This window comes from Eufriesea mexicana, unplaced genomic scaffold (assembly GCF_001483705.2).
Source record: "Eufriesea mexicana isolate 0111107269 unplaced genomic scaffold, ASM148370v2 scaffold13223, whole genome shotgun sequence".
Classification (NCBI taxonomy): domain Eukaryota; kingdom Metazoa; phylum Arthropoda; class Insecta; order Hymenoptera; family Apidae; genus Eufriesea; species Eufriesea mexicana.
In genome coordinates this window covers 191,659-213,122 of record NW_016920754.1, presented here as the reverse complement: position 1 = coordinate 213,122, position 21,464 = coordinate 191,659, and the positions used below count along the sequence as shown (strand labels likewise).

Below are 21,464 nucleotides of genomic sequence, written 5' to 3'. Positions count from 1 at the left end.
TTCATCGAAAGGCAGAATAGAAAGATAAATGTGACAAATATAGTTAATTCAATTTTAATTTTCTAACCATCTCCTTTGAATACGAATAAATTATAGAATTTAGCAAGAACGAAATGACAAAGTTGGCATTTGGGGATGCGTCCATGTTCATTGGGAGGGTAGTTCTCAGCAGTCGTAAAAACACCTGCGTGTATGGGGATGCTTCAGTGAGCATCTGTCCGCGGTCTACTGGCCTATTTCCAGCTGCGTTTCACCCTCAAAGTCTGATTAATTTGGAATTATCCAAAACCACGTAGCGTAAAGTCGGCAGCCCTGGAAAATACCTGATTACCATTAAAAACTGCTTTGTACATCTGTTATGGTATATATTAATAGTAAAACGTAGGCTTACCTGTGGACAAATTACTGTGCCTCTATCAGAGCAACAGAAAATCTGTTAATACTTCACTTTTCCACTTAATACTGAATTTTTTTAAAAGTATCAAATATATTGATGAACTTGTGCAATCAGAATTCCTAAGTAAAGAGATGTAAAAACTGCCTGGAGCTCGGAACATGCGACTTTCGCGACTAAGGCGTATCAGTATCGTTTAAAGGGGCTGCAAACATGATACGCAGTCGGATTAGCTTACTCTACGTCCAAAGAGACACGCAGACCACTGGTTTATCCTAGTTCCTCGCAACGCGAAGGTCGTCGCACTTCGGGGAGCGCTCACGGCGGAGTTTCTCTCTCTCAAAAAAAAAATAAAAAGGAAAAAAAAAAACATTGAAGAACGGGATCGAGTTTCTGTAATCCTGCGTCAGAGATGCCATTTGTCGTTAATCAAAAATACAAATGTTATTTCTGTTGATAAATCTTAGTTTTCCCTCTTCCCCGGACATTCTACAGATGCATATTCTTTCAATTTTTCTTTTCTCTCCTTTATTTATGCGCTGTAAAATGTAGAGGTACCAAAGTTATGACTTTTTTTTGCAAAAAACTTCCTTATGCAATATTACTAAAAAAGAATTGTAAATAAATCGATAAAAATCTTACAAATCTGTCCATTTCTCCATGATCCATCATCAGCGCTTTTTCAGTAAGTTTAACCAGAACAGAGTCATCTTCTTGGACGACAGGCTGTAAGGAGCTTGCTGACAGGAAGAGAGACGCGGGTACAGGCTGGAATCGGAGAAACAGGGACGGCAGTGCGTGCATAGGTGGTCGCAATTTGCACCTAGAAGCACAGAGAGCACCGATATCTAGTATCCCGTCGTATTATTACGCTCGAGGGCGTTCGTAAGGGGGAACCGAGGTCCAGGGATGGCCGGCCGGGTAGGTGTAGGCTTACTTTGGACTCTGGTGTGGGATTACCGTACTTATATTCAAGTCTAATATTAAGTTACCATTTTGCTTTACGGCAAGTGAACAAGCTGCCTGCATATAGGAAGCCATCCGAGCGCTCTTGGCACAGTCTGGGTTAGGTCTGGGCCCACCTACGACACGTAAAGCCTCACTTCTTCTTCCCGGCCCATCATCTTCATCGTTTCATTGGAAAAAAGTGTCACCAATCCCCGACTTCCTCAATTTTTTGCTTTAAGTCTATGGATCGGGAACATTTTTACTTTGAAGCTGAAAAAAATATGTTGTGGAGTGGAATTGTTGGTCAATGATATTAACTGTTGGATAAAAGTGATCTCTTACTTGGATAAATTCCTTAAATGGAGATTGGGTGAAACTACAGTAGGAATATCTCTAAGTGAACCTTTTTTCGAAACAGTGACGTATTCCTCGTTGCTAATTACTCTTCTACCGGCAATGGAGGATGTAACTCTGTACAGATACCTAAATTTGAAAGAAGTGCGCGATTTTGCAGCAAATTGATTTGAAGATAGTTTTCTCCAAATTTTGACTTGTATTCTAACATTCAACAAAATTTTACGCTTTGAAGCTGCAATATAAAAGTCGTGAATTATAATAACATTTTCAGTTTTCAACGAAGATACTGAAAATCAGTGAGGAGGATATGGAGACAATAAGAAGACAGAGGTACTGACTTCTGTGCGTGCTGGGGTTTGTGCTAAACCTCCTAGCACCATTTGAAATCAGTGTTACTCTTCTTAGCAATCTTCACCGTTAACCACTAGGAAACTACAGGAGCTGCAGGGATGCGTTTTTCCAACGGCAAAACTGGTATTAAAAATATCTTCAATCGCCTTCCTATGTATCTTCTTTCATTCTTTTCCTTCTTTTCTTTTTGATACAATATGTATATTTATTTATATATATATATGTGTGTGTGTGTGTGCGTATGCGCGCGCGCTCACACACACACACACACACACACACACACACACACACACACACACACACACACACACACAAGTGCACGCGCAACCCTCCCCACACACGCCCGCACGCACACATCGTTACACGAGGTGAACCACGTGTTGCAAGTTTGTGCAACAATCGGTTCGATTTATACGGATTCGCGCTTATACTATATATTCTTTATAAAGACTCGATTTTTTATAATTACAATGTACGAATTACATATGCATACACACACATACAAGCGCGCGTGCGCGCATACATGCGTATGTATGTGTGTATATATATACACACACGCGCGCGCACACATACATCTAAACGTATAATTAATTACGTACAAGTCGCACCATTCATTATACTCTTTCTTCCAATAGCTGCAGTAACTTTAACCCTATAATGAATTAAATTGCTCGTTCTATTTTCTTTTAGTTCCACTCAATTTTACTAAACATAAAACACATCTTAATCAACAGATTCCAAACTTTCATTAAAGTTATTATTAAAAATAAATATTTTTTACTGTATTGTATAGCAAGATATAAAAACAATGGATACGAATAAAACCGACAAAGGTTAATTTCCGGAAATATTTACGGTTTTTAAACATTTTTTCCTGTGTTTTCTTACTGCAGCAAAAAGGAGTTAAAGAGACTGAACAGGTCTAGCACTTAGCGAGGCAGTATAGAACATCATATAATAAATAACTTGAGACCTCTGAGGCCGCGATGATGGCATGATTAAAAGAATACACGTCTATATATACAATATCTCAAGTACAATTGTCACAAAAAGTTAGAAAAATCGCGTGTATGAATCACGATACCCCCTAAATTACATCCAAGAGTATCTGTGACATTTCAAGGACACTTAGGTACTCTTTCATTCTATTTTCCACGCGAACCACAATATTAATATTAATATCAATAATATTAATAATAATAACCATAATAATAATAAAAATAATAATAATAATAATACAGAGTTCGTTGGTTGCTTCCATAGTTCTTCTCACGAATATTAATAATTTCACATTAATTTGTAGATTAAGAAGTAGACAGATAATGAAAGCACATTAGATGTCACGATGAAGGAAACGGAGGCAACAACAACGACGCAAAGATGGTGAGGATTCTCGATTAACTGTCCGGCAGTTAAGTCGAGTCCTTGCTTCTGCTGGTCGCTTGCAGCCTTGTCCAGGTTTCTCCAAGTGCTTTTGCAAAATGATCATCCACTAAAAATTAGTATATTAAAGATATAAATTTTCTTTCTTTTTTTTTTTTTTTTGTTTTTCTTCTTTAAAAGACAATTTAGTAATGTACCACTGAGGCCTGGCTCTTTGTCAGTAGTAGTAGCGTTAAAAACTGCAGCATACTCCTCTAAGCCTAAAGATCTTTTGAAATGCTCATCTATTGCAGGATCACTCACACCACCCACGGTTCTGACCCCAGTTCTTTGGCCTCCTGCTGCCGCTGACGGCGTCAGAGATGGGGTAGGCGTTACTGCTGTGTCCTCAATAGTTGTTCCTGGTAAACAGCAATTTATTACAATTTAATTTAACATAAAATACAGTACAAAATGTTTCGGAAAAAAGAAAAAGGAAATTCAAAGTTGGAATTATGAATTTTGATAAATTTCTAATATAGTAACAAAATTTTTAATATCAGCGTTAGTGAAATATAAATTATATAGTACACTAAGGTATTCTATTAATTCTATCGATTACAACTAATAAAATTAAATTAATGCGCTCAATTTTGAACTGTAAACTATACCTACTTTCAAATCTACCTGAGCTAATTTCTAAATCTATTGTAACGTTAATATTTAATTTTAAATTCAGTCTGACTTCAAAAATTGTTGAATATTAACTCGTTTTTCTCCAGCGTTTCTCTAACAGCTTTGTACAGGAGAATTTCAACTCACAACCTCTGAGTTTTCCTCTATTCAATAGTTAAGCATCTGCACGACGTACATCACGCCACATTGTCAAAGCACACAGTCACCCCATGTGTCAAACAATAGCCCTTCTTGCCCCCCCCCCTTCTCCCCGCGAGACCAAGAATGACGGCAGTCATCTACTCGCTTAACGAATTCGCATGGAACACCAGGAACCAGCAACCAGAAGCTTACCGGGTTGTGGAGTGGTAGGTACTATTACACTGGGCCTGCTATGATGGTGATGATGATGATGGACCCGGGCCGCGGACATATCCAGGGCCTCACTTTGAATTGGATCCCTCCTACGTTCCTTGCGCCACGCGCTGCTCGGTTTTCGATGGAGATTCGTCGTCTTCGGCCTCTCTTCTGTGTAATAAAACAAGTCATGCATGAAATTTTTTGACAGTTTGTGTTTTCAATACGTAGTTGAAGATGAAACTTTATCCTGGTCTCCTATTCTTTCAATTGTTTATACGTATACGTTTCATAATGTTGTAGTTTAATCCTTATCTTTTTATTTTGGGAATTAATTAATTATACAATATCCTGTGGAGAGGAACTTAAAAGTTATTTAAAAATTTTCTGATAACTGTGGAAGGTGTAGGAAGAACTTTGAAAATTGGATATGATATGAAAAGTAAAATCTTGCACGTGCTATATCAGCAAGACTAATTTGGTGGCGTTAAGGGGAGAACAGTATTTTGATATTTTGAAAGATTTACAAATAAACGCAATAACGAAGTTCTTTGATATTTTAAACGATTTTCATTTCCTCTTCCTATAGTCGAAATTCGTAGATATCTTGTCTAAGTGATTGCAACCGAAAATTTTGTCTTGATATTTTCTCGCATGTATAACTGAAAAATGAGTGAGAGCTCGGAGAAGAAACGAAAGGTCCGGGTTTCAAACTACCTCCAAGTTTCCTTCCTACGTGTACCAAATTTCGCCATACTGTTTCTGCAACCTTCCAAACCAGCATAAGCTTATGACAATAAGAAACCATGGAAAGAGGTGTAACAAATTGAAGGCAATGCGTAAATTTGCCCTTGAGCTTTCAATATCACGTTTAATTTATTTATAAAACATCATCGCCTATTTCCATTCACCATGCGATGTCTAAAATTGGAAATCGATCTAGCAACCCCTCGAACGACCGAGAAACTCGTGGAGGAGGAGTGCGACAAGAATAAAAGAGAGAGGTGTAAGAGAAGGAGGGCGCGAAGGGTGAGTAGAGAAACGAGTCTGGTTCCCAGGATGGGGCAGGAAGTGCCTAATAGCCGTGAGAGGATCGTCAGGAAGACGGTCAAACAGGTTTAAAGGCAAAGGATGAGCCAGCAGCCAGGGAAAAAATGAATGAACCGATCGCGTGAATCGAAGCCGAGATCGTTCCGTTCAATTAATTCTCTAGGTGTTATCTTCTGTCATACTTTCATTGAATTCGGTAATTTATAGACAGTACCAGAAGCCGGGGCTCTGAAACCTCAGCAGAAAACAATGTGAAATTCATTTAATGTAATAAAATTTCTAAATTCGTTATCGATGCATACGAAATACAACTTTTTTGAGTGTATATCTATCTATTAGAGATACTGTTACATTCCCCGGATCACACTTCCCCCACTCTTTTTATGCTTGGAATTAAACACCACATTCTTCTGAATCCTTAGATCCTTCTCGAGCCATAATATTCACAAGTATACATCTTCCAATGAACCTACATGAGAAATTAAGAAAGAATGTTTCCCGTAAACTGTCTAGAACAGTTCCTCACATACCTCCGGGTTTGTACACCGTTTGAAAGCTCTCCGTGCTTAACCACGGCTGCCAAAGGCACCTTCTCCTCGGCGAGACCTCCATACTCCCCGAAATCTTCAGGTATCATAAACTCAACTTGTAACCACCATGAATACCAACAAAAGTAATCATAAATTGAAGATTCTTCCTCTTCTATTCCCCCATAAACGGTCCAAATAGCTTGTACGACAAGGGAACACTGTGAACCATGAACTGGTTCCCATGAAATTGTATAAATTCCGCACATTAATCCACTTTTCGACGTACAACCTTTGCTTCTTCTTATAAAATCGATCTCAGGGAACAATATATCCTTTCCATACGAGGATCTTCATCTCGCCAAAGAAAGCAGCTTCAATGATGTCCTGATGGTCTCGAGCAGAGCTCAAAAAAAGCAGCGTGACGCGATCAATTGGCCAATTCGATTGATCGTCGATCAGAAAGCAGGATCATCGAGCTTCTAAAACTTTTAGAAGCATGATCCAGACTGAAGTATCACCGGGTTGTTGTTAGAAATAATATATCAGATGGTACGAAACGGCTAGGGACATTGGATACAAGGTTTCTGGAAAGATAGACAGAGTCAGAGATATGTGGATTCGTGAATGCCCCTCTTACACGACTGTCTTAAGATTCATTCATTCATCCGCTTCGTCCCGTCGTCTGCCCCCTCCACGTACAGCTGGTAAAGCTTGCCTTTTACACATGCACACGATCTACACGCTTGGATGTAGCGATGGCTTGGTTTTATCAATGACTCTTGCACAAATTTGCTTTGTACGTAGACTGGCAGTTCCTGAGATTTTCTAAGGGTTGTAGGATTGCGATATTAATATTGATTTTGAAACATAAATTAATTCAAGGTTTAACATTTGTAGATTTAAATACCATACAATGTTTGTTTCGGGATTAATCCGATGGCACAATCCAAAGCCATCGCTATGTAGCTGCAATAGTGTAAGTACATAGGAGATGCAAGCACCTCTGGCCAACTAACTCGCTTCTTTCCTCTTCTTTTCCCTTTTTTCCGTGGCAGGTAGGCGATCGATGCACATGTGCGTTTAGTACACGTGTATACTACGTTCAAGTCGTCATGTTTCATGAAAAAAATTCATTTCATAAGGACCCTGGAATTCCTTCAACGGGGTTCCATGGAATCTCGTCGAAAATTATCTTAAATATACTCATTTTTGGAAATTACGATTTGTGTTCATTGTTTGATGTATAATAACACTTGCATGGTAAAATACTTGCTGGCACCATGAATAAAATTTTCAAGGATCAGTGATGATATAATAATAATTCACAGAATTTCGAAAATTACTATGTGTTCTATTACACTTGTTGCTGTCCGTGTGATATACTTCGTGTGAAATGAACTAATTACTCGAAATCGTATATTTAATGAAGAAATAATACTTTTTATGGAAAAAAATAAATAAATCACGAAGAAATAAAACGAATCATAATTCTATCACAGAATTCCAATGAAATTATAGCGTTACAAATGTACCCATTATTTTCAAAAATATTCCTCGTCCTCGAAGCAAAGAACAGAGAATAACGAATAAAACGACGATAGGCCAATGACCTTGAAGACTATCAATTTGGGCAAGCTATGGAACCTTATATTATTGCCAGTCGTGTAATTCCTAAGCAAGATCAAGGTGGTAAGTTATCCTCGAGGAATCATGAGGCATCGGACAGGAATGTCAGGCATTTTAATAGCAACGCAACCAGGTAATTGTGTATGGTTATCAGACGTTCATATACCAATATATAGTGACTTGGTGAATGTGAATTTGTCGAATATTTCAGCATATTTTGAACATGCCTCTTATATTTCTTCAAAATCCGGCTTTAATTGAAATATATAGTTGATATTCTTGCAAGACAAGCGTAATTCACACACTGGTGGAATGTGCTGAATTAAAAGGAAACATGCGAATCAAACACATTACTGAAATATATACCTCTATGTGGCGATTAAAATGATATTCTCTATTCTTTGTTATAAAAATAAAATCTAGTTAATTTGGAACCTCTAATTTGGTACCCCTAAATAATATCTATTCTCCTTTAAATAATTAATCTCGAATAATTTTGCTATAAAAATAAAATCTAATTAATTTGGTATCTCCAATTTGGTACCCCTAAGTAATATCTATTCTCTTTTAAATAATTAATCTCGAATAATATTAATATCGAGGAATAATTAAATAAAAAATATCAAACCTCTCATTCTCTACGTATCACGCTGTTTAAATTCATTTATATTTAAATCAAAGATCTCAAGTCTACAATTTTGTTTACCTCTTTTTTTTTAAATGATCAAAAGTTAAAGTAGTCCAACAAATTATCCTCTCATGTTGCATTAAAATATCAAGACCATGTTGATAACTAGTGAAACCGACCGGGGAACATATTTTTGGCGAGAAAGTCACAGAATGCGCCATCATCCGCAAGCAGACGCAACTACGTCTGGTATTCGGAACAGGTTCGAGGCACGGCATTCCATCACAACAAACCACACACAGAAGGAACTACTCACACTCCTGAGAACCAGGGCTCGTTACGCTCCGCTGTCCGCACCGATAGCAGCCTGATGATTTATGAAAATCATCGCCACGGACGCGTCGTCATGCTCCCGATTGCCCTCGAAAGTGGAACCTTTTCTCTAATGCGCCATACTTTGCAGCTACACTTTTTTCCTCGTCATTTATATTCTCCACGGACGTTTAAATCAACTTTTCTTAATTTATACTCCCAACATAAGAAGGAAGAGAAAAACAAAAGGGAAACAGATATTTTCTAAACAATATAAACGTTTCGATTTCATAGGGCTTTAGATAGAGCAACCGTTTTTACAAAAACACGATAGTAGAGCATTTTAACTACAGAGTTAATTAACGAATATTTTTGAATGCTTAAAATTGAACAGAGATTGAAAGAGTTAACCACAGTCTCACGTTTTATCAAATTCCAATGACTCAGTTTTCGATAAGAAATCTAGCTCCACGCCTATATTTCCTCTCCTTGCCTTCAGAATTCTAACGAACTAAAACCTTTAAAAAGTACGTTTCAGGTATGATGAATTCTACCAATTTTGCGCTAATTAAATCATCAAACTGAACCTCGCAACGATATTATAGCGTGACTAAAAAATTTCAATGCGGAAAGATCATTGTTTACGCTCGATTACGTGCTAGAGTATTGCGAAAATGACATGCTATGTCTAACAACATTCTGTGACATTGTGAGAAGTAATTTTAAAAATATAGAAGATCAGACTAATTCTTTTCAACAAAAGGATAAACTTGAATGTATTCGAATGTGTTCAGGAGATAGAATGAAGTTGTTTTAAACGTCACGAAATTAAACGTCACAGGAGGCTTGTTCGGCACTCTTGCCAAGGAGCCCGACGGAGAAGCCGCGAACGCGACGAATCTAAAATAAACGGCGCACAATGTTATCTAATTCGACGCAAAATTGGCATTTCGCAGGAATGTGGGCTCAAACTGGCCTTCTCTCTTACATAAATTCCCAATGGCCCTACTGAACAGATTCCATCAATCGATTCGATGGATCGTGAATTAAATCCCTGGATTAATTACGGAAAAGCGATTTTCTAATCATCTTCGTGGATTCGGGGATTTCCTCAAGAAAGAATGTAGTACTTCTGGATGAGAACTTTGGAATGTATCTTGGTAAACTGGATATCTGAAAATGAATCGGTTTTTAGGCTTCATGGAAACGGGATTTAAGGGTTGATTATAAATTTTTTACCTTCTTCCACGACTGTGATTTTATAACGTATAAAAAATTGAAAGCTTCTTGTTTCGGTATGTAAAATTAATATAAATATCGTGTATACAGGGTATTACAAAAAAACATAATCAACAATTCACTTATATTCCAGTTGCATTCTCGTAAACCTATATTTCGTTTTCGTGAATATGTGAGTAATACGTAATACGTTAATGTGAGTTTATACTCTGTTGGGAAGCAATTTGATGCTTTCAAAGTTTAAAGCAGATCACTCGAGAATATCGTTTAACATTTTAAACATCATTTTCATTGTTAACCTTCTGACCAATTTGTCGGCTATTACACTTTCTGCAACACCCTGTACAGTAAAATGACTTTATCCCTGGATTAAAAAGTAACTATAGTTTAAAACAAATACAGGCTGCAATGACAACTAATTCTGGTACCAGTGATCTATGTTGAGCTGGAAAACACTACTATAGCATCTCCAGCTCGGTTTCGATCCACTAGAAATTTGATCACCCAACAATCACGAACAATCACCAGCTCCATCAGAAGCATAAGTCACGAGGCAAACTGACCTTGCACCATGGTGGCTGCCCTGGAGAGGACATCCAAGGCGCTCTCAACGGCGGACATCTCCTCTTCTCAAACTTCTTCTTGCAAAACTCAAACAAAGGTATCCTTGATCCACAAACTTCAACCTTCTAAGTTTTAATTTAAAACAACTTCACTTATTAAACTCCAGAAGGAAATATTCCTCGTGTTAGAGATGCAGCAGGTGTTCAACGCGGGTTGAAATTCCCGCGATGAAACGCTGACGAGCCCGACACCGTCACGAAGATCTCCGTTCTCTGGGGACAGAAGTCGAAGTTAACTGTTTGGGGGCCTTCCTCGCGGCCGAAGCAAGCACAAATAAAGTAAAACGGGGATTAAAAAACGTGACATTGTCTGTGGAATGCGGACCCCTCACCAGAGGTCTGCCCCTCGCGTCCTCCACCGCCGCGCTTACAGCCCACCCTATATCGTTCCGCGAGTCCCCACGCGTATCCACTTGATCCCACTCCACCCACCGTTAACATACCGTCTAGTAATGGCTTCGAATTGCTTTTGAATTATCTAAATGAGGTCTGAATTATTAATTAATATTATATAATTGGTAGAAAAAAGAAAGTTATCTGACAATTTATATTGCTGATATAAAAAGTTTTTCTAAGTGGAATGAATGTTGAAAAGGTAATAAGAAGTGTTCCACTAATAACATTTGTTGGCATGTTTGTATATTAATTTGAACTTCAAATTTTAACAACATACTCGAGACCATTACTAGTCACACTTCCTTTTCTTGCTTCCGTAGCTTGCCCTCTGTTCTCGTTCCAAATTTCCACGCAACCGGCATTGCAATTTCATTCCTAACAACATAAACAAAACGTTTTAAATAGTTCTTTTACCGAATTGTTACATCTCTATAAATTTAACCCCTTTCCTCGGGAAAAAATAAAACTTGAATGCTCAAAGAACATATTTTTTATATTAAATAATAATAAAATCAAAATTTACTTTTTTGAGTAAGTAAGTAGAATAAAATAAATATTGAATTATAGCTTAAGTAAAAGGTAACAACTGATCTCGTAATTTGTATCGAATACCTTTATCCCCACCCCAATACTCTCATGAGCTTTTCCTCGATTCTCTCTCAAATGTACATAACTTCTCAATAATTTCATATTTTTTTCCGTTATATATTATTAACATATTCCTAGAATTGAAATACCGACAAAAATATAAAGAGAGAACAAATATTTGATTATTGATATCAACTCAAAGAAATTGTAAATAATCGTCTTTTGTTAGATGGAATTCATCGAAAGCGATGAATCAACGAAAAGCCGGACACGCGAGTTCCAGTCTAACAACAAGTATGCATACAAACGCGCGCACATAATTACAAAATTTTAAAGCAATAGCAAACAATTCTTTCGGGTAATGTGATAAAAAATATCTTAAAACAATTCTTAATAGGAAGTGGACGATCGGTAAGGATTTTAATAACTTTTTTACCGACTAAGCAAACGAAACTTCTTTCGCACTATATGCCCCAAGACAAGAATCAATAGAGGAATGCGACGTAGCGTGAAGAAAAAAAAGAAACGAATCACGCATTCCTTGAGGTAAATCGAACTTAAGGTGGTTCTCCCCTCGTTTTCGTGATTCACTCACCGATGATTTTGCGATGACAAGCCAGCGAATACAGGATCAAACATCCGGCACGATATCCGCTGGCACATCGAACCAATGCACAGTACGTATTTTCATTGAAAACGATGAAAAATCTAATGGTATGCGATGAGACACACACGAAACACAGGCTGTTTGACACACGATAGTCAGCCTCGATTCCCCACTACTTAAACATTACACTGGAATGTCTGGTATTCATTCGTCACAACGCACCCTACCGGCAAACTCGCTAAAGACACAGGCGCGCGTCACGCCGCTCGTATAAATACGATTTAAACGCTCCCTTTTCCCTCCAACATTTTCATATTTTTAATATTATAGACATTTTATCGTATATAGAATTTTTTGAAAAATAATTCTTCTTTAGATTAATTTAATTTGTAAATAGATTGTTAAAGAATAATTATACTAGTTATAGACGGTTTTTTTTAATTGTGTAAATAGGAGATATACAGAATACCTGTATTTCGATTTTGTTTCATTTTTAAATACTTCAAATGTTTTATTTAATAACGTTTAACATTAAAAACGAGATTTACAAACACAACTTCTTGAATGATGCTTCGATAATCATATCAAATTTATATACAAAAATAGTATCAGTAATAAAACTGATTCTAAACGATTTGCATTTAATTGCACTTGCATTGGAATAAAATAATTACAATCGACAAAAATGAATATTAAATTTATATACTTTTCAGATATAATGCATATCCAATATTTTTTTGCGTAATAATATTAAATTCGAGTATTTTATTACACGTGACAAAAACATTTTCGTCCAAAAGAATGTTCATATTTAAGGTATTACATTTTTTTTATTGTCATCATCGTCATCACTTATGTTATCCAGTGCAAAACAAAGCTGTAATTAAAAATATAATACATATTAAATACCTAACAAAATTAATACAATTTTTTAAACGTACATACCTCGTCTAAATCTGGCCTTTTTAGTATGTCCTCCAGCCCAGACAATTTTTCTAAGTAATTCGGTATATTACATGCATCCAGAACAAAAGAAAAGCCTCGATTTTTATACTCCGTAATAACAGGCATTGAACAAGCCGTACAGCATGTAAATCTATGTGTAATCGTCAATTGAGTATCATAATTCCATAGGGACCCCCGTATCGTGTGTGGTACACATCCCAATATGCCTACCATTCCAGTATCATTTGGGCTAATATTGTCTCTGTTATTACTCATCAACGCCTCTGCTTCAATACTATTAAATATGAAATAACCATTATTCATTAAGTAATTGAATATATTCAATTAATTTTATTATTACATAATTTAATAACTTTCGTTTATATCGAAATCTTCATTATTTATCTTACCCATGAGGATTTTGCAACAAAGTTATCAATAATTCGACTGCTAATCCTGCGCCTATCTGCGATAAACCTGGTCTACTAACTGTACATTGTTGATCCAGTGTTCTGTCAGTTTGCGACTATAAAACAAAATAACTTTCATTAAAGAATAAGAATCATACAAATGTGTATTTAAACTTACATTTCCAGGCTGTGTTACATCATTACAAAAATAACAACCAAGGTCCGCACCATGGGGATTTGTAGTTTCTAAATTTGGGGAAGTTGGGTTACTAAAATTTCTAGTACCATGCCTCTGTACTGTATATGAATCAAAACCCAAGGCTGCATTAATGGCAATTTTGTTCTTAGCTGCACAAAGAACTGTAGGTAACCACCTAGCTTCACGAGAATCCAATAAGAGAAAGACAACATCACACTTATCAACAAGTTCTTCCAATTGGTTTAGGGCCTGCTTCGTAGAATCTATCAAACTTTCACCAACAATGTGCCCAGGCATTGGAATTTGTAAAACTACACCTTCTGTATTCTATATTATCAATAAAATTAATGTAATGAAGTATCAGTAAAATGGACAAAATTTGATACTCACCATGTTTGGTCGAATATTAAGTAGAGCATCCTTAGCTGCATAAGCTTTATATTTATGCTTCATAGCATCCTGATAGTTGTATAAACTTTGGCGTACTATGTTACTGTAGGATACATTTGAGCTATCTACAAAAATTATATTATTCACTCCCCAACCTAGAAGGACTCTTGCTACAGAGCAACCTAGGGTACCAGCTCCCAATAAAAGGCATTTGAGATTACTGATCTTTTCTAAATCTAGATCAGGAACAAGACGCCATTTCATTAGCTTTAAGTTTAGATTGACAGCTTTGTCTGATAATCTAATAGAAGACGAACATGCCAATAAAATATTTAATATATTTTTAATGTTTGGATTTAATTTAATTTTGAATATTTACTTGGCTGGATGTATGGTATCAGATAGATCTACCACAGTGGGGCCTAGTTTATCATTTATATTGCTCTCCCAACCCACCAAGTGACTCAGAAACAGAAGGTCTCTTACATCTTTGTTGTTTTCATATTCTTTGATTTTAAGTTTGAAGACAAGACTCTTCTGTGCCTTATTTCCTCTTATAGATATAAGTTTAATGATTTTTAAGAAGTAATATGTAGGGCAGTGCCAACATAAAAGGCACAAAAAATTTCGTAAAGGCCAGCCTGGATTCAAATTTGTAGATGGGTCATAAAATGCAAAGTAAATTTCACTATACTCCTAGAAAAGTAAATAAATATATATACAAAAGAAATTATACAAAGCTTTTATTTAAATTATATTTCTTAATACTTGTGAAATCTTTTCACTACTTGTATTGATTATTTTTATTCCTGTTGCCACATCAACAATACTCATTTCATCTTCCTTTGATATTAAAACAGTAAAATAATTTCTTGTTTTACTATCCAATTGTAAGAACCCTTTAGATAAATCTTTTACATGTTTAATTGTGAATTCTTCATTGATTGATTTTGGGGATTCTTGATAATACATTTCAGGCAACTTTAAAGGAGTAGGATGTGCAACCCAATAATAGAATTTGTACTTTTTTAAGTCTGAATAAGCCAACACTAAAAAAAATGATAATTTCCATGGATTTTGTAATATTGTTTCATCTTGAATACTGTTTATAATATCCTTTCCCATAGAATGAATAAATCGTTCAGGATTAATTTGACGGAATGCTTCAAGAGTATTTGTATTAATCATATGTCCAAAACAAACAACCGATGAATCATTATTTACTGTTTCTGAATCTCTAAAAATTATTTGTATGAAGTTATTTCTGACACATATTTATATTACTTAAAAAAAATTGATCAAAACAATCATTTATATCACAAGTATCAACTTACTCGTTAAAAGATGTGAAATCTAATACTAACGGATTAGAGATATCTTCATTTAATGACTGAAGACTATAACTGCCCCACAGATTGATAGGTTTCTCATCAAGTTTGAATTTGTTAATCTTCAATTCTACAAATTTTGCCCAAAAACTGCAATTTGTAGAAGACCTTAGTTTCGTGAATGTTACGAAATTTGACATTTTCAAGCCTTCGATAATGATTTAACCATCCAATGAAAATACACCAACGAGTTGATAATAATGTCAACACTCACAAATATGGTTAAGAATTCCAAAACACAACTACTAAGCGAGCTTATCTCAGAAACTCATAAAGCAGCTTTGCAATTATCAACAATAACTGAATAGGCGATATAGAATGAAACAATTTATAGACTCAAGAAAAAAAATGATTTTTCTTTGTTTTAGTTTGTGCATTTACAAAATTTTTCATACGCATGCGCGTAGTACGCGTAGGTTAATGAATTGCACCCATTTTAAAAAATAAAGCAATAAAACTTTCTCTATAAGTACCTTTATTTACAGAACAAGGACAGCACAAAACAATAACACAATTATGTTATAATAATTATTGTTATTATAATATTATAATATTATAATATTATTCATTTAATTTTTAACATTTAACCAAAATAAAGAATAGTTATAAATATAAAAAGTTATAAATATAAAAAGTCTTTTTAATTCTGAAATGAAAAATAAAGTAGCAGCTATTGAAAATTCTTATACCTTATTTTTGTATTCTATTCATTATCATTAAATACGAAATAAATTATACTAAATTTTTTTAGTTAATATCACCACTGAGGTATCGCATTAATTTCTTTAAACAATTAAATAATCGTTAGTGAAAGTAGTAATTACTTTCACTTATTAAAATACAAAAATATTGTTAGTACGGTACTGTAGGTGACGTCACAAAGACAGTATGGCCGGACAGCATCGGCTGTCTGCATTGTAACGTAGGAAAACGCTTTCTGGGGGTTCGACGGGATATTTCAAAGGAAATATGTCGGATTACTTAAGATCCGCCTTAGGATACTTAAATGGAGCTACAAATAGTAATGAATACGTTGGACAAGTACTGGAAATCAACAATGTGAAATTACGCGTGACCAGGCTACTCGCCGAGGGTGAGTCTGTCAATTTTCATATTTCACTGACACAATTTTATCTTACTTAAAACATTTTCATATTATGATTATTTTTAATTATTAAATAAAGATATTCATTTCTCAACGCAATTCCTTGTGACCATACGAAACAGTAGCTGACACTGTGCCAATACTGTAAACTATTCTTCTTTTGACATGTGTCAAATGTGTTTTGACATTCAGTTGTATGATGTTAATGTGAACAAATTATTTTTTTTGGGCACTGTTAAAGAATGATTAGTTATACATATTCAAATGTCTATGCAATATTGATAAGTGTTAATAAATGAAGATGTGATATATAATTTATTATTTGAATATAACATAATTTGATATATTAAAAAGATGAATGTGTAAATCATAAATGTTTTTAAAAATTTTTTTTTATGGTGAGGGATTATTGATTCATTCAGAAATATTAATATCTGAAAGATATCAGTAACCTAGTAAAGACAACATTTATTATTACCTTTATGGTATTTCAAAAATATTTTTGTATGTTATTTATTTTAATCAATATTTAAATATTTATACCAACAGGTGGTTGGGCTTTAGTGTTTGCAGTTGAAGATATAAATACAGGAAAAGAATATGCACTGAAAGTAAGTTATCTATACATTTACATTATCCTAAGTATAAAAAAACAATTATATTAACATGAAATTGTATTTCTAGAAACTCATAGCAATTGATGATGATACCAATGAAAATATCATACAAGAAATAAAAACTTTAAAAAGACTATCCAACCACCCAAACATAATTCAATATCTCTATGCTCACCGTTTGGAACGTGAAGATCGCAAAGGACATGAATATTTATTAGTTACAGAATTATGTCCTGGAGGTACAGTAGCAGATATGCTCAGAAGTTTATCAACGAATACTCTAAGTCTTGCCCAAATTTGTAAGATAGCCTACCAGGCTACAAGGGCTGTACATCATATGCACAGCCAGCAACCTGAACCTTTAGTACACAGGGATATAAAATTAGAAAATTTCTTAATTGGAAGTGATGGTCTGATCAAACTCTGTGACTTTGGTAGCACTTCCAACCAACAGATCTTGCCAAACCCATCCTGGAATGCTCAAAAACGTGCTACTTTGGAGGATCAGATGGCAAAATACACTACACCCATGTATCGAGCTCCAGAAATGATGGATACATGGAACAATGAACCTATTGGTCCTCCAGTTGATTGTTGGGCACTTGGTTGTATTATATACTCCTTGATAACTCTTAAGCATCCATTTCCTGAAGGTATATAGTTTATATGTTGTTAATAGTACAATCAATTCTTACTCAGACTTATTTCATTCATAGGTAATAAACTTGCAATAGTTAATGGCAAGTATCCTCCACTTCCACCAAATCCTCGTTTAGCCTGCCTACACGATATAGTAAAAGGATGCTTGGAAGTGTCTCCAGTGCGAAGATTGACTACATCTATGATTTTAGAACGTTTAGCGGCGATAGCTGAATCGAACAACTTTGATCCCAGAGAACCCTCGAAAGTAGAAGTTTCATCAAAAACTCCACCACCCCCCAGACCCGCCCAACCACCCAATACACCCACTCCACCACCGAGACCATCTCCTCCAATTAACGTACCTCCTCCAAGACCTGTACCGGTTCAGACGGCTGTTGCCAAGGTTCCTGTAGCTCAAACGACAGGCCTACTTAGCTCGTTGAAAGGCGGTGCTGGAAGTATTCTACGGAACTTAAAGGATACTTCGAGTAAAGTGATGTACTCTATGCAACAGAGCATGGCCAGAACTGAATTAGACATCAGTTACTTAACGTCACGTATATTAATCATGCCCTATCCGGCAGATGGAATAGAATCTGCCTACAGGGCTAACCATGTAGAGGACGTAAGAGCATTTTTACAAGCTCGACATCCTCCACCAGCTCGTATACAATTGTATAATTTATCTCGGGGACGACTGAACGTGTCTAGACTTCCTGGTAGACATATTGATTGTTCATTTGCTTATGCTTCCTCGGATTCTAATGCCCCATTATTATCGGCCCTGTATCAAATATGTCAAGATATATATCGATATTTGAACGCCGATTTTAACCACATTGTAGTGTTGTATTGCAATGTGAGTATATTTTAAAGTGGGATATTTAAAGTGGAGTATGTTTCCATAAAACGCAGTTAAAAAATTAAAAAATTATCATTACTATGAATTGGGGTATATGAATTTCTAAATCTAAAGTGAAGATTTTTACTTTTATGCTGAATGGAGAGATCTCTTTAAATACTAAATTTGTACTTTTATATTCTTTGTATCATACTCTAGTATCTCTATAATTTATTTCCTGCGTTATAGGGTTCCTTACTCCCTTAATTGGAAAACACAACAATATATTATATAGTTCTATTTCTTTAGGATGGGTACAGAGCTAGCGCCACAATTGCATGTACTTTATTAGTTTATGCTAGGGCGTTCACTACTCCTGAAGAGGCTATAGCGATGTTCACAACGAGGCGACAGCCTCCCCAACTTCAGCCCTCAGAACTACGCAGTATTAGTTATATGAGCTTTCTGAGTACCGGCGTACAACCTCATACGAAGCCCTTAGCACTTCGTTCCTTAGTAATTAAACCTGTTCCATTATTTACTAGGGCAAAAGACGGTTGTAGACCATACGTTGACATTTATAGCAACGGAGCTTTAGTATTTTCTACTAAACGACCAGAATACGAAGATATAAAACTGTTTGGAATGATGAAAGGAAAGGTTTCATTGGCACTTGGTAATGCTACAGTTAGGGGAGATGTTACTTTAATTATATTCCATGCCAGGCAGCAATTAGGCCGCATGATTGGGATCAAAATTGCCTCTGTTCATTTTCATACGGGATATATACCGCTTAACAAATCTGCTTTAACATTTAAGAAGAAGGATCTGGACGATGCACCTGAAATTGGTGGAAATTTCAGTGTTATTTTGAATATTATAGTGTCTGAGGAGAACTCGAAAATGGCTAGAGTTCCAGCTCCTTGGGAGGCAGAATTATCCTTGAAACTAGAACCAGATCCACTGTTCGGATCTACTTTGGAAATGGAGGAAACTTTAGAAAGTTTCAAAATTGCTAAACCAGAAGAGGTAAATCACATAAACTTAAAAAATGATTATCATATTTTAATTATTTTGATCATAAAATTTTAGATTCAAAAGGAAGCAATGACTTCCTCTTCGCCAACTGAAACACAGACTAGTGTTAATGTACAACAAGAAATACCTCAACAACCAGTAGAGGATGTAGAAGAGGAGGTAAAAGAAGAAAACAAACTACAAGAAGCAGATTTATTGAATTTAGGAATGCCAGACACCAGTACCTTAAATGATACTCCACAGGCTGCAGTGAACCCGGGATTAGATATTTTTTCTAACTCTAGTCAAAAAGAAAGTGATCTCTTAGGAGGTTTCGGTGTTTTTATTCAGCAAGAAGCGAAAAACGCCGTGCCTACTATTACCAATCCTGCCCAAAATGATTTACTTTTCGGACACGATCAACCTACTACTACAAACGATAATAGTAATAATAATCTGAATGATTTATTCTTCAATCAGAACCAATCCACTACCAAACAAAATCTGGACGATTTGTTTGATCCATTTGGTGGAAATACTGCGAATAATCTCTTAGGAAATATGCAAAGTTCTAAATCGAGTACTATGAAACCTCCAACTGAGGAAAATTTTCCAAGAAATTCAAGCGTTCCAAATTTCGCCGCTCAAAATAAGGATCCCTTCGCAAACCTTGCCAGCTCACTGGGGGCTGGACTAACATCCAGCTGGAATGGTACACCCAGAAACTCTAATACTCCACAGTCTGCTAGTCCCGCACCGGCTAGCACGCCAATCCACTCGAGTCCTAATACGCACAAAAACACAACTAACGAGACTAATACTGCGGATAGTAGTACATCAGGCAATAAAACAAATAAATCAAGCGGAGATGCTTTCGAAGATCTATTAGGTAGTCAAGGTTATAATTTCTTCAGTTCGAGGAAAGCAGAAAAAGATAGCCCGAAGACAATAAATCAAATGAGAAAAGTGGAAGCTGCCAAGAATATGGATCCGGATAGATACAAAATTGCTGAGTGGACGGAGGGAAAGAAGGGTAATTTAAGGGCTCTTCTTTGCTCGTTACATACAGTTTTGTGGCCGGAAGCTGACAGGTGGCAACGATGCGAGATGCATCAGTTAGTTACTACTGCGGATGTGAAGAAAGCTTATAGAAAAGCTTGTTTAGCTGTTCATCCAGATAAGGTATCATTCAAAATATGAAATTTCCATGTACTAAATTAATATGAATGTGAATAACATTCGACTGTAATATTCTTATATTATTTTTTGCAGCAAGCGGGAACGGCTAACGAAAATATTGCAAAATTAATTTTCATGGAACTGAATAATGCGTGGAGTACATTTGAGAACGACGTATCGCAACAAAATTTATTTAGTTAATTATTCTGTTATTATAACTGTTAAACACTTGTTATGTCCACGAGTTAAGGTAGTTCCTAGTGGAAAGAGACCCGAGAATATTATTAATTATTATTAATTGTACTATTAATTGTAAGATAATTCTCCGTGTTACATTCCAGCTAATTTTATCTTAGCTGTAGTAAAAATGGAAAGAAATAAGTAAAGATTATAGCGAATGCAAATTTTCGAAAGCTGCATTTGAATGGCTACCTGTGTACATGCATCTCTTTATCATATAAAAAAAGCCTTGTAAGATCACTTAAGAAAAAAACTGTATTAAGCGGCATAACGTATATATGTATATAAGGCAAAATGTAAATTATGGAAGATTCCAAATATATAAAGATATTTTCCGGCCAACTATAGTTCCTTTTATATTCCTTTATACTATCCATTATTGCAAAATATTTTTCTCTGAAAAATTCTTATAATTTTAAATATTATAATTTATAAAACTTTAATAATC

The 21,464-nt window shown here is 35.5% G+C and overlaps 3 protein-coding genes and 1 long non-coding RNA gene across 5 annotated transcripts; 1 reads left to right on the top strand and 3 right to left on the bottom strand.

Annotated features, from left to right (window-relative positions):
* Positions 1-475: 475 nt before the first annotated feature.
* LOC108553789 (uncharacterized) lies at positions 476-1,918 on the bottom strand. The gene is made up of 4 exons (XR_001890661.1): positions 1,685-1,918; positions 1,387-1,612; positions 1,037-1,217; positions 476-933 (listed from the first exon to the last, which is right to left on the bottom strand). It is a non-coding gene; the product is annotated as an uncharacterized LOC108553789 (long non-coding RNA).
* Positions 1,919-2,961: 1,043 nt separating this feature from the next.
* LOC108553787 (Tondu-domain-containing Growth Inhibitor) lies at positions 2,962-12,205 on the bottom strand. 2 transcript variants are annotated; one of them, XM_017908829.1, is made up of 6 exons: positions 12,032-12,205; positions 11,126-11,223; positions 10,393-10,665; positions 4,442-4,615; positions 3,631-3,834; positions 2,962-3,542 (listed from the first exon to the last, which is right to left on the bottom strand). In XM_017908829.1, exons 3-6 carry the CDS (start codon positions 10,448-10,450, stop codon positions 3,463-3,465), a joined length of 516 nt encoding a protein of 171 aa, XP_017764318.1. In that variant the 5' UTR covers positions 10,451-10,665; positions 11,126-11,223; positions 12,032-12,205; the 3' UTR covers positions 2,962-3,462. The 2 variants fall into 2 exon arrangements, with proteins under 2 accessions (XP_017764318.1, XP_017764317.1); XM_017908828.1 differs by lacking the exon at positions 11,126-11,223.
* A 649-nt stretch (positions 12,206-12,854) lies between these two features.
* On the bottom strand, positions 12,855-15,604 carry Atg7 (Autophagy-related 7). Its single transcript, XM_017908827.1, has 8 exons — positions 15,322-15,604; positions 14,756-15,224; positions 14,367-14,683; positions 13,988-14,288; positions 13,577-13,924; positions 13,399-13,514; positions 12,989-13,283; positions 12,855-12,920 (listed from the first exon to the last, which is right to left on the bottom strand). Exons 1-8 carry the CDS (start codon positions 15,513-15,515, stop codon positions 12,855-12,857), a joined length of 2,106 nt encoding a protein of 701 aa, XP_017764316.1. The 5' UTR covers positions 15,516-15,604.
* Positions 15,605-16,271: 667 nt separating this feature from the next.
* aux (cyclin-G-associated kinase) lies at positions 16,272-21,349 on the top strand. Its single transcript, XM_017908843.1, has 7 exons — positions 16,272-16,468; positions 17,030-17,091; positions 17,165-17,750; positions 17,814-18,598; positions 18,890-19,609; positions 19,673-20,779; positions 20,870-21,349. Exons 1-7 carry the CDS (start codon positions 16,345-16,347, stop codon positions 20,975-20,977), a joined length of 3,492 nt encoding a protein of 1,163 aa, XP_017764332.1. The 5' UTR covers positions 16,272-16,344; the 3' UTR covers positions 20,978-21,349.
* The last annotated feature ends 115 nt before the right edge of the window (positions 21,350-21,464 follow it).

Coding starts and splice junctions, on each gene's coding strand:
- LOC108553787 (XM_017908829.1), bottom strand. CDS start 10,450: ATGTCCGCCGTTGAGAGCGCCTTGGATGTCCTCTCCAGGGCAGCCACC. Junction 3,835..4,441: donor ACCTACCACTCCACAACCCG/GTAAGCTTCTGG, acceptor GCTGTTTACCAG/GAACAACTATTGAGGACACA. Junction 3,543..3,630: donor CAAAGAGCCAGGCCTCAGTG/GTACATTACTAA, acceptor ACTAATTTTTAG/TGGATGATCATTTTGCAAAA.
- Atg7 (XM_017908827.1), bottom strand. CDS start 15,515: ATGTCAAATTTCGTAACATTCACGAAACTAAGGTCTTCTACAAATTGC. Junction 14,684..14,755: donor GTAGTGAAAAGATTTCACAA/GTATTAAGAAAT, acceptor TTACTTTTCTAG/GAGTATAGTGAAATTTACTT. Junction 14,289..14,366: donor GATACCATACATCCAGCCAA/GTAAATATTCAA, acceptor GTCTTCTATTAG/ATTATCAGACAAAGCTGTCA.
- aux (XM_017908843.1), top strand. CDS start 16,345: ATGTCGGATTACTTAAGATCCGCCTTAGGATACTTAAATGGAGCTACA. Junction 17,751..17,813: donor TAAGCATCCATTTCCTGAAG/GTATATAGTTTA, acceptor TTTCATTCATAG/GTAATAAACTTGCAATAGTT. Junction 19,610..19,672: donor AAATTGCTAAACCAGAAGAG/GTAAATCACATA, acceptor ATAAAATTTTAG/ATTCAAAAGGAAGCAATGAC.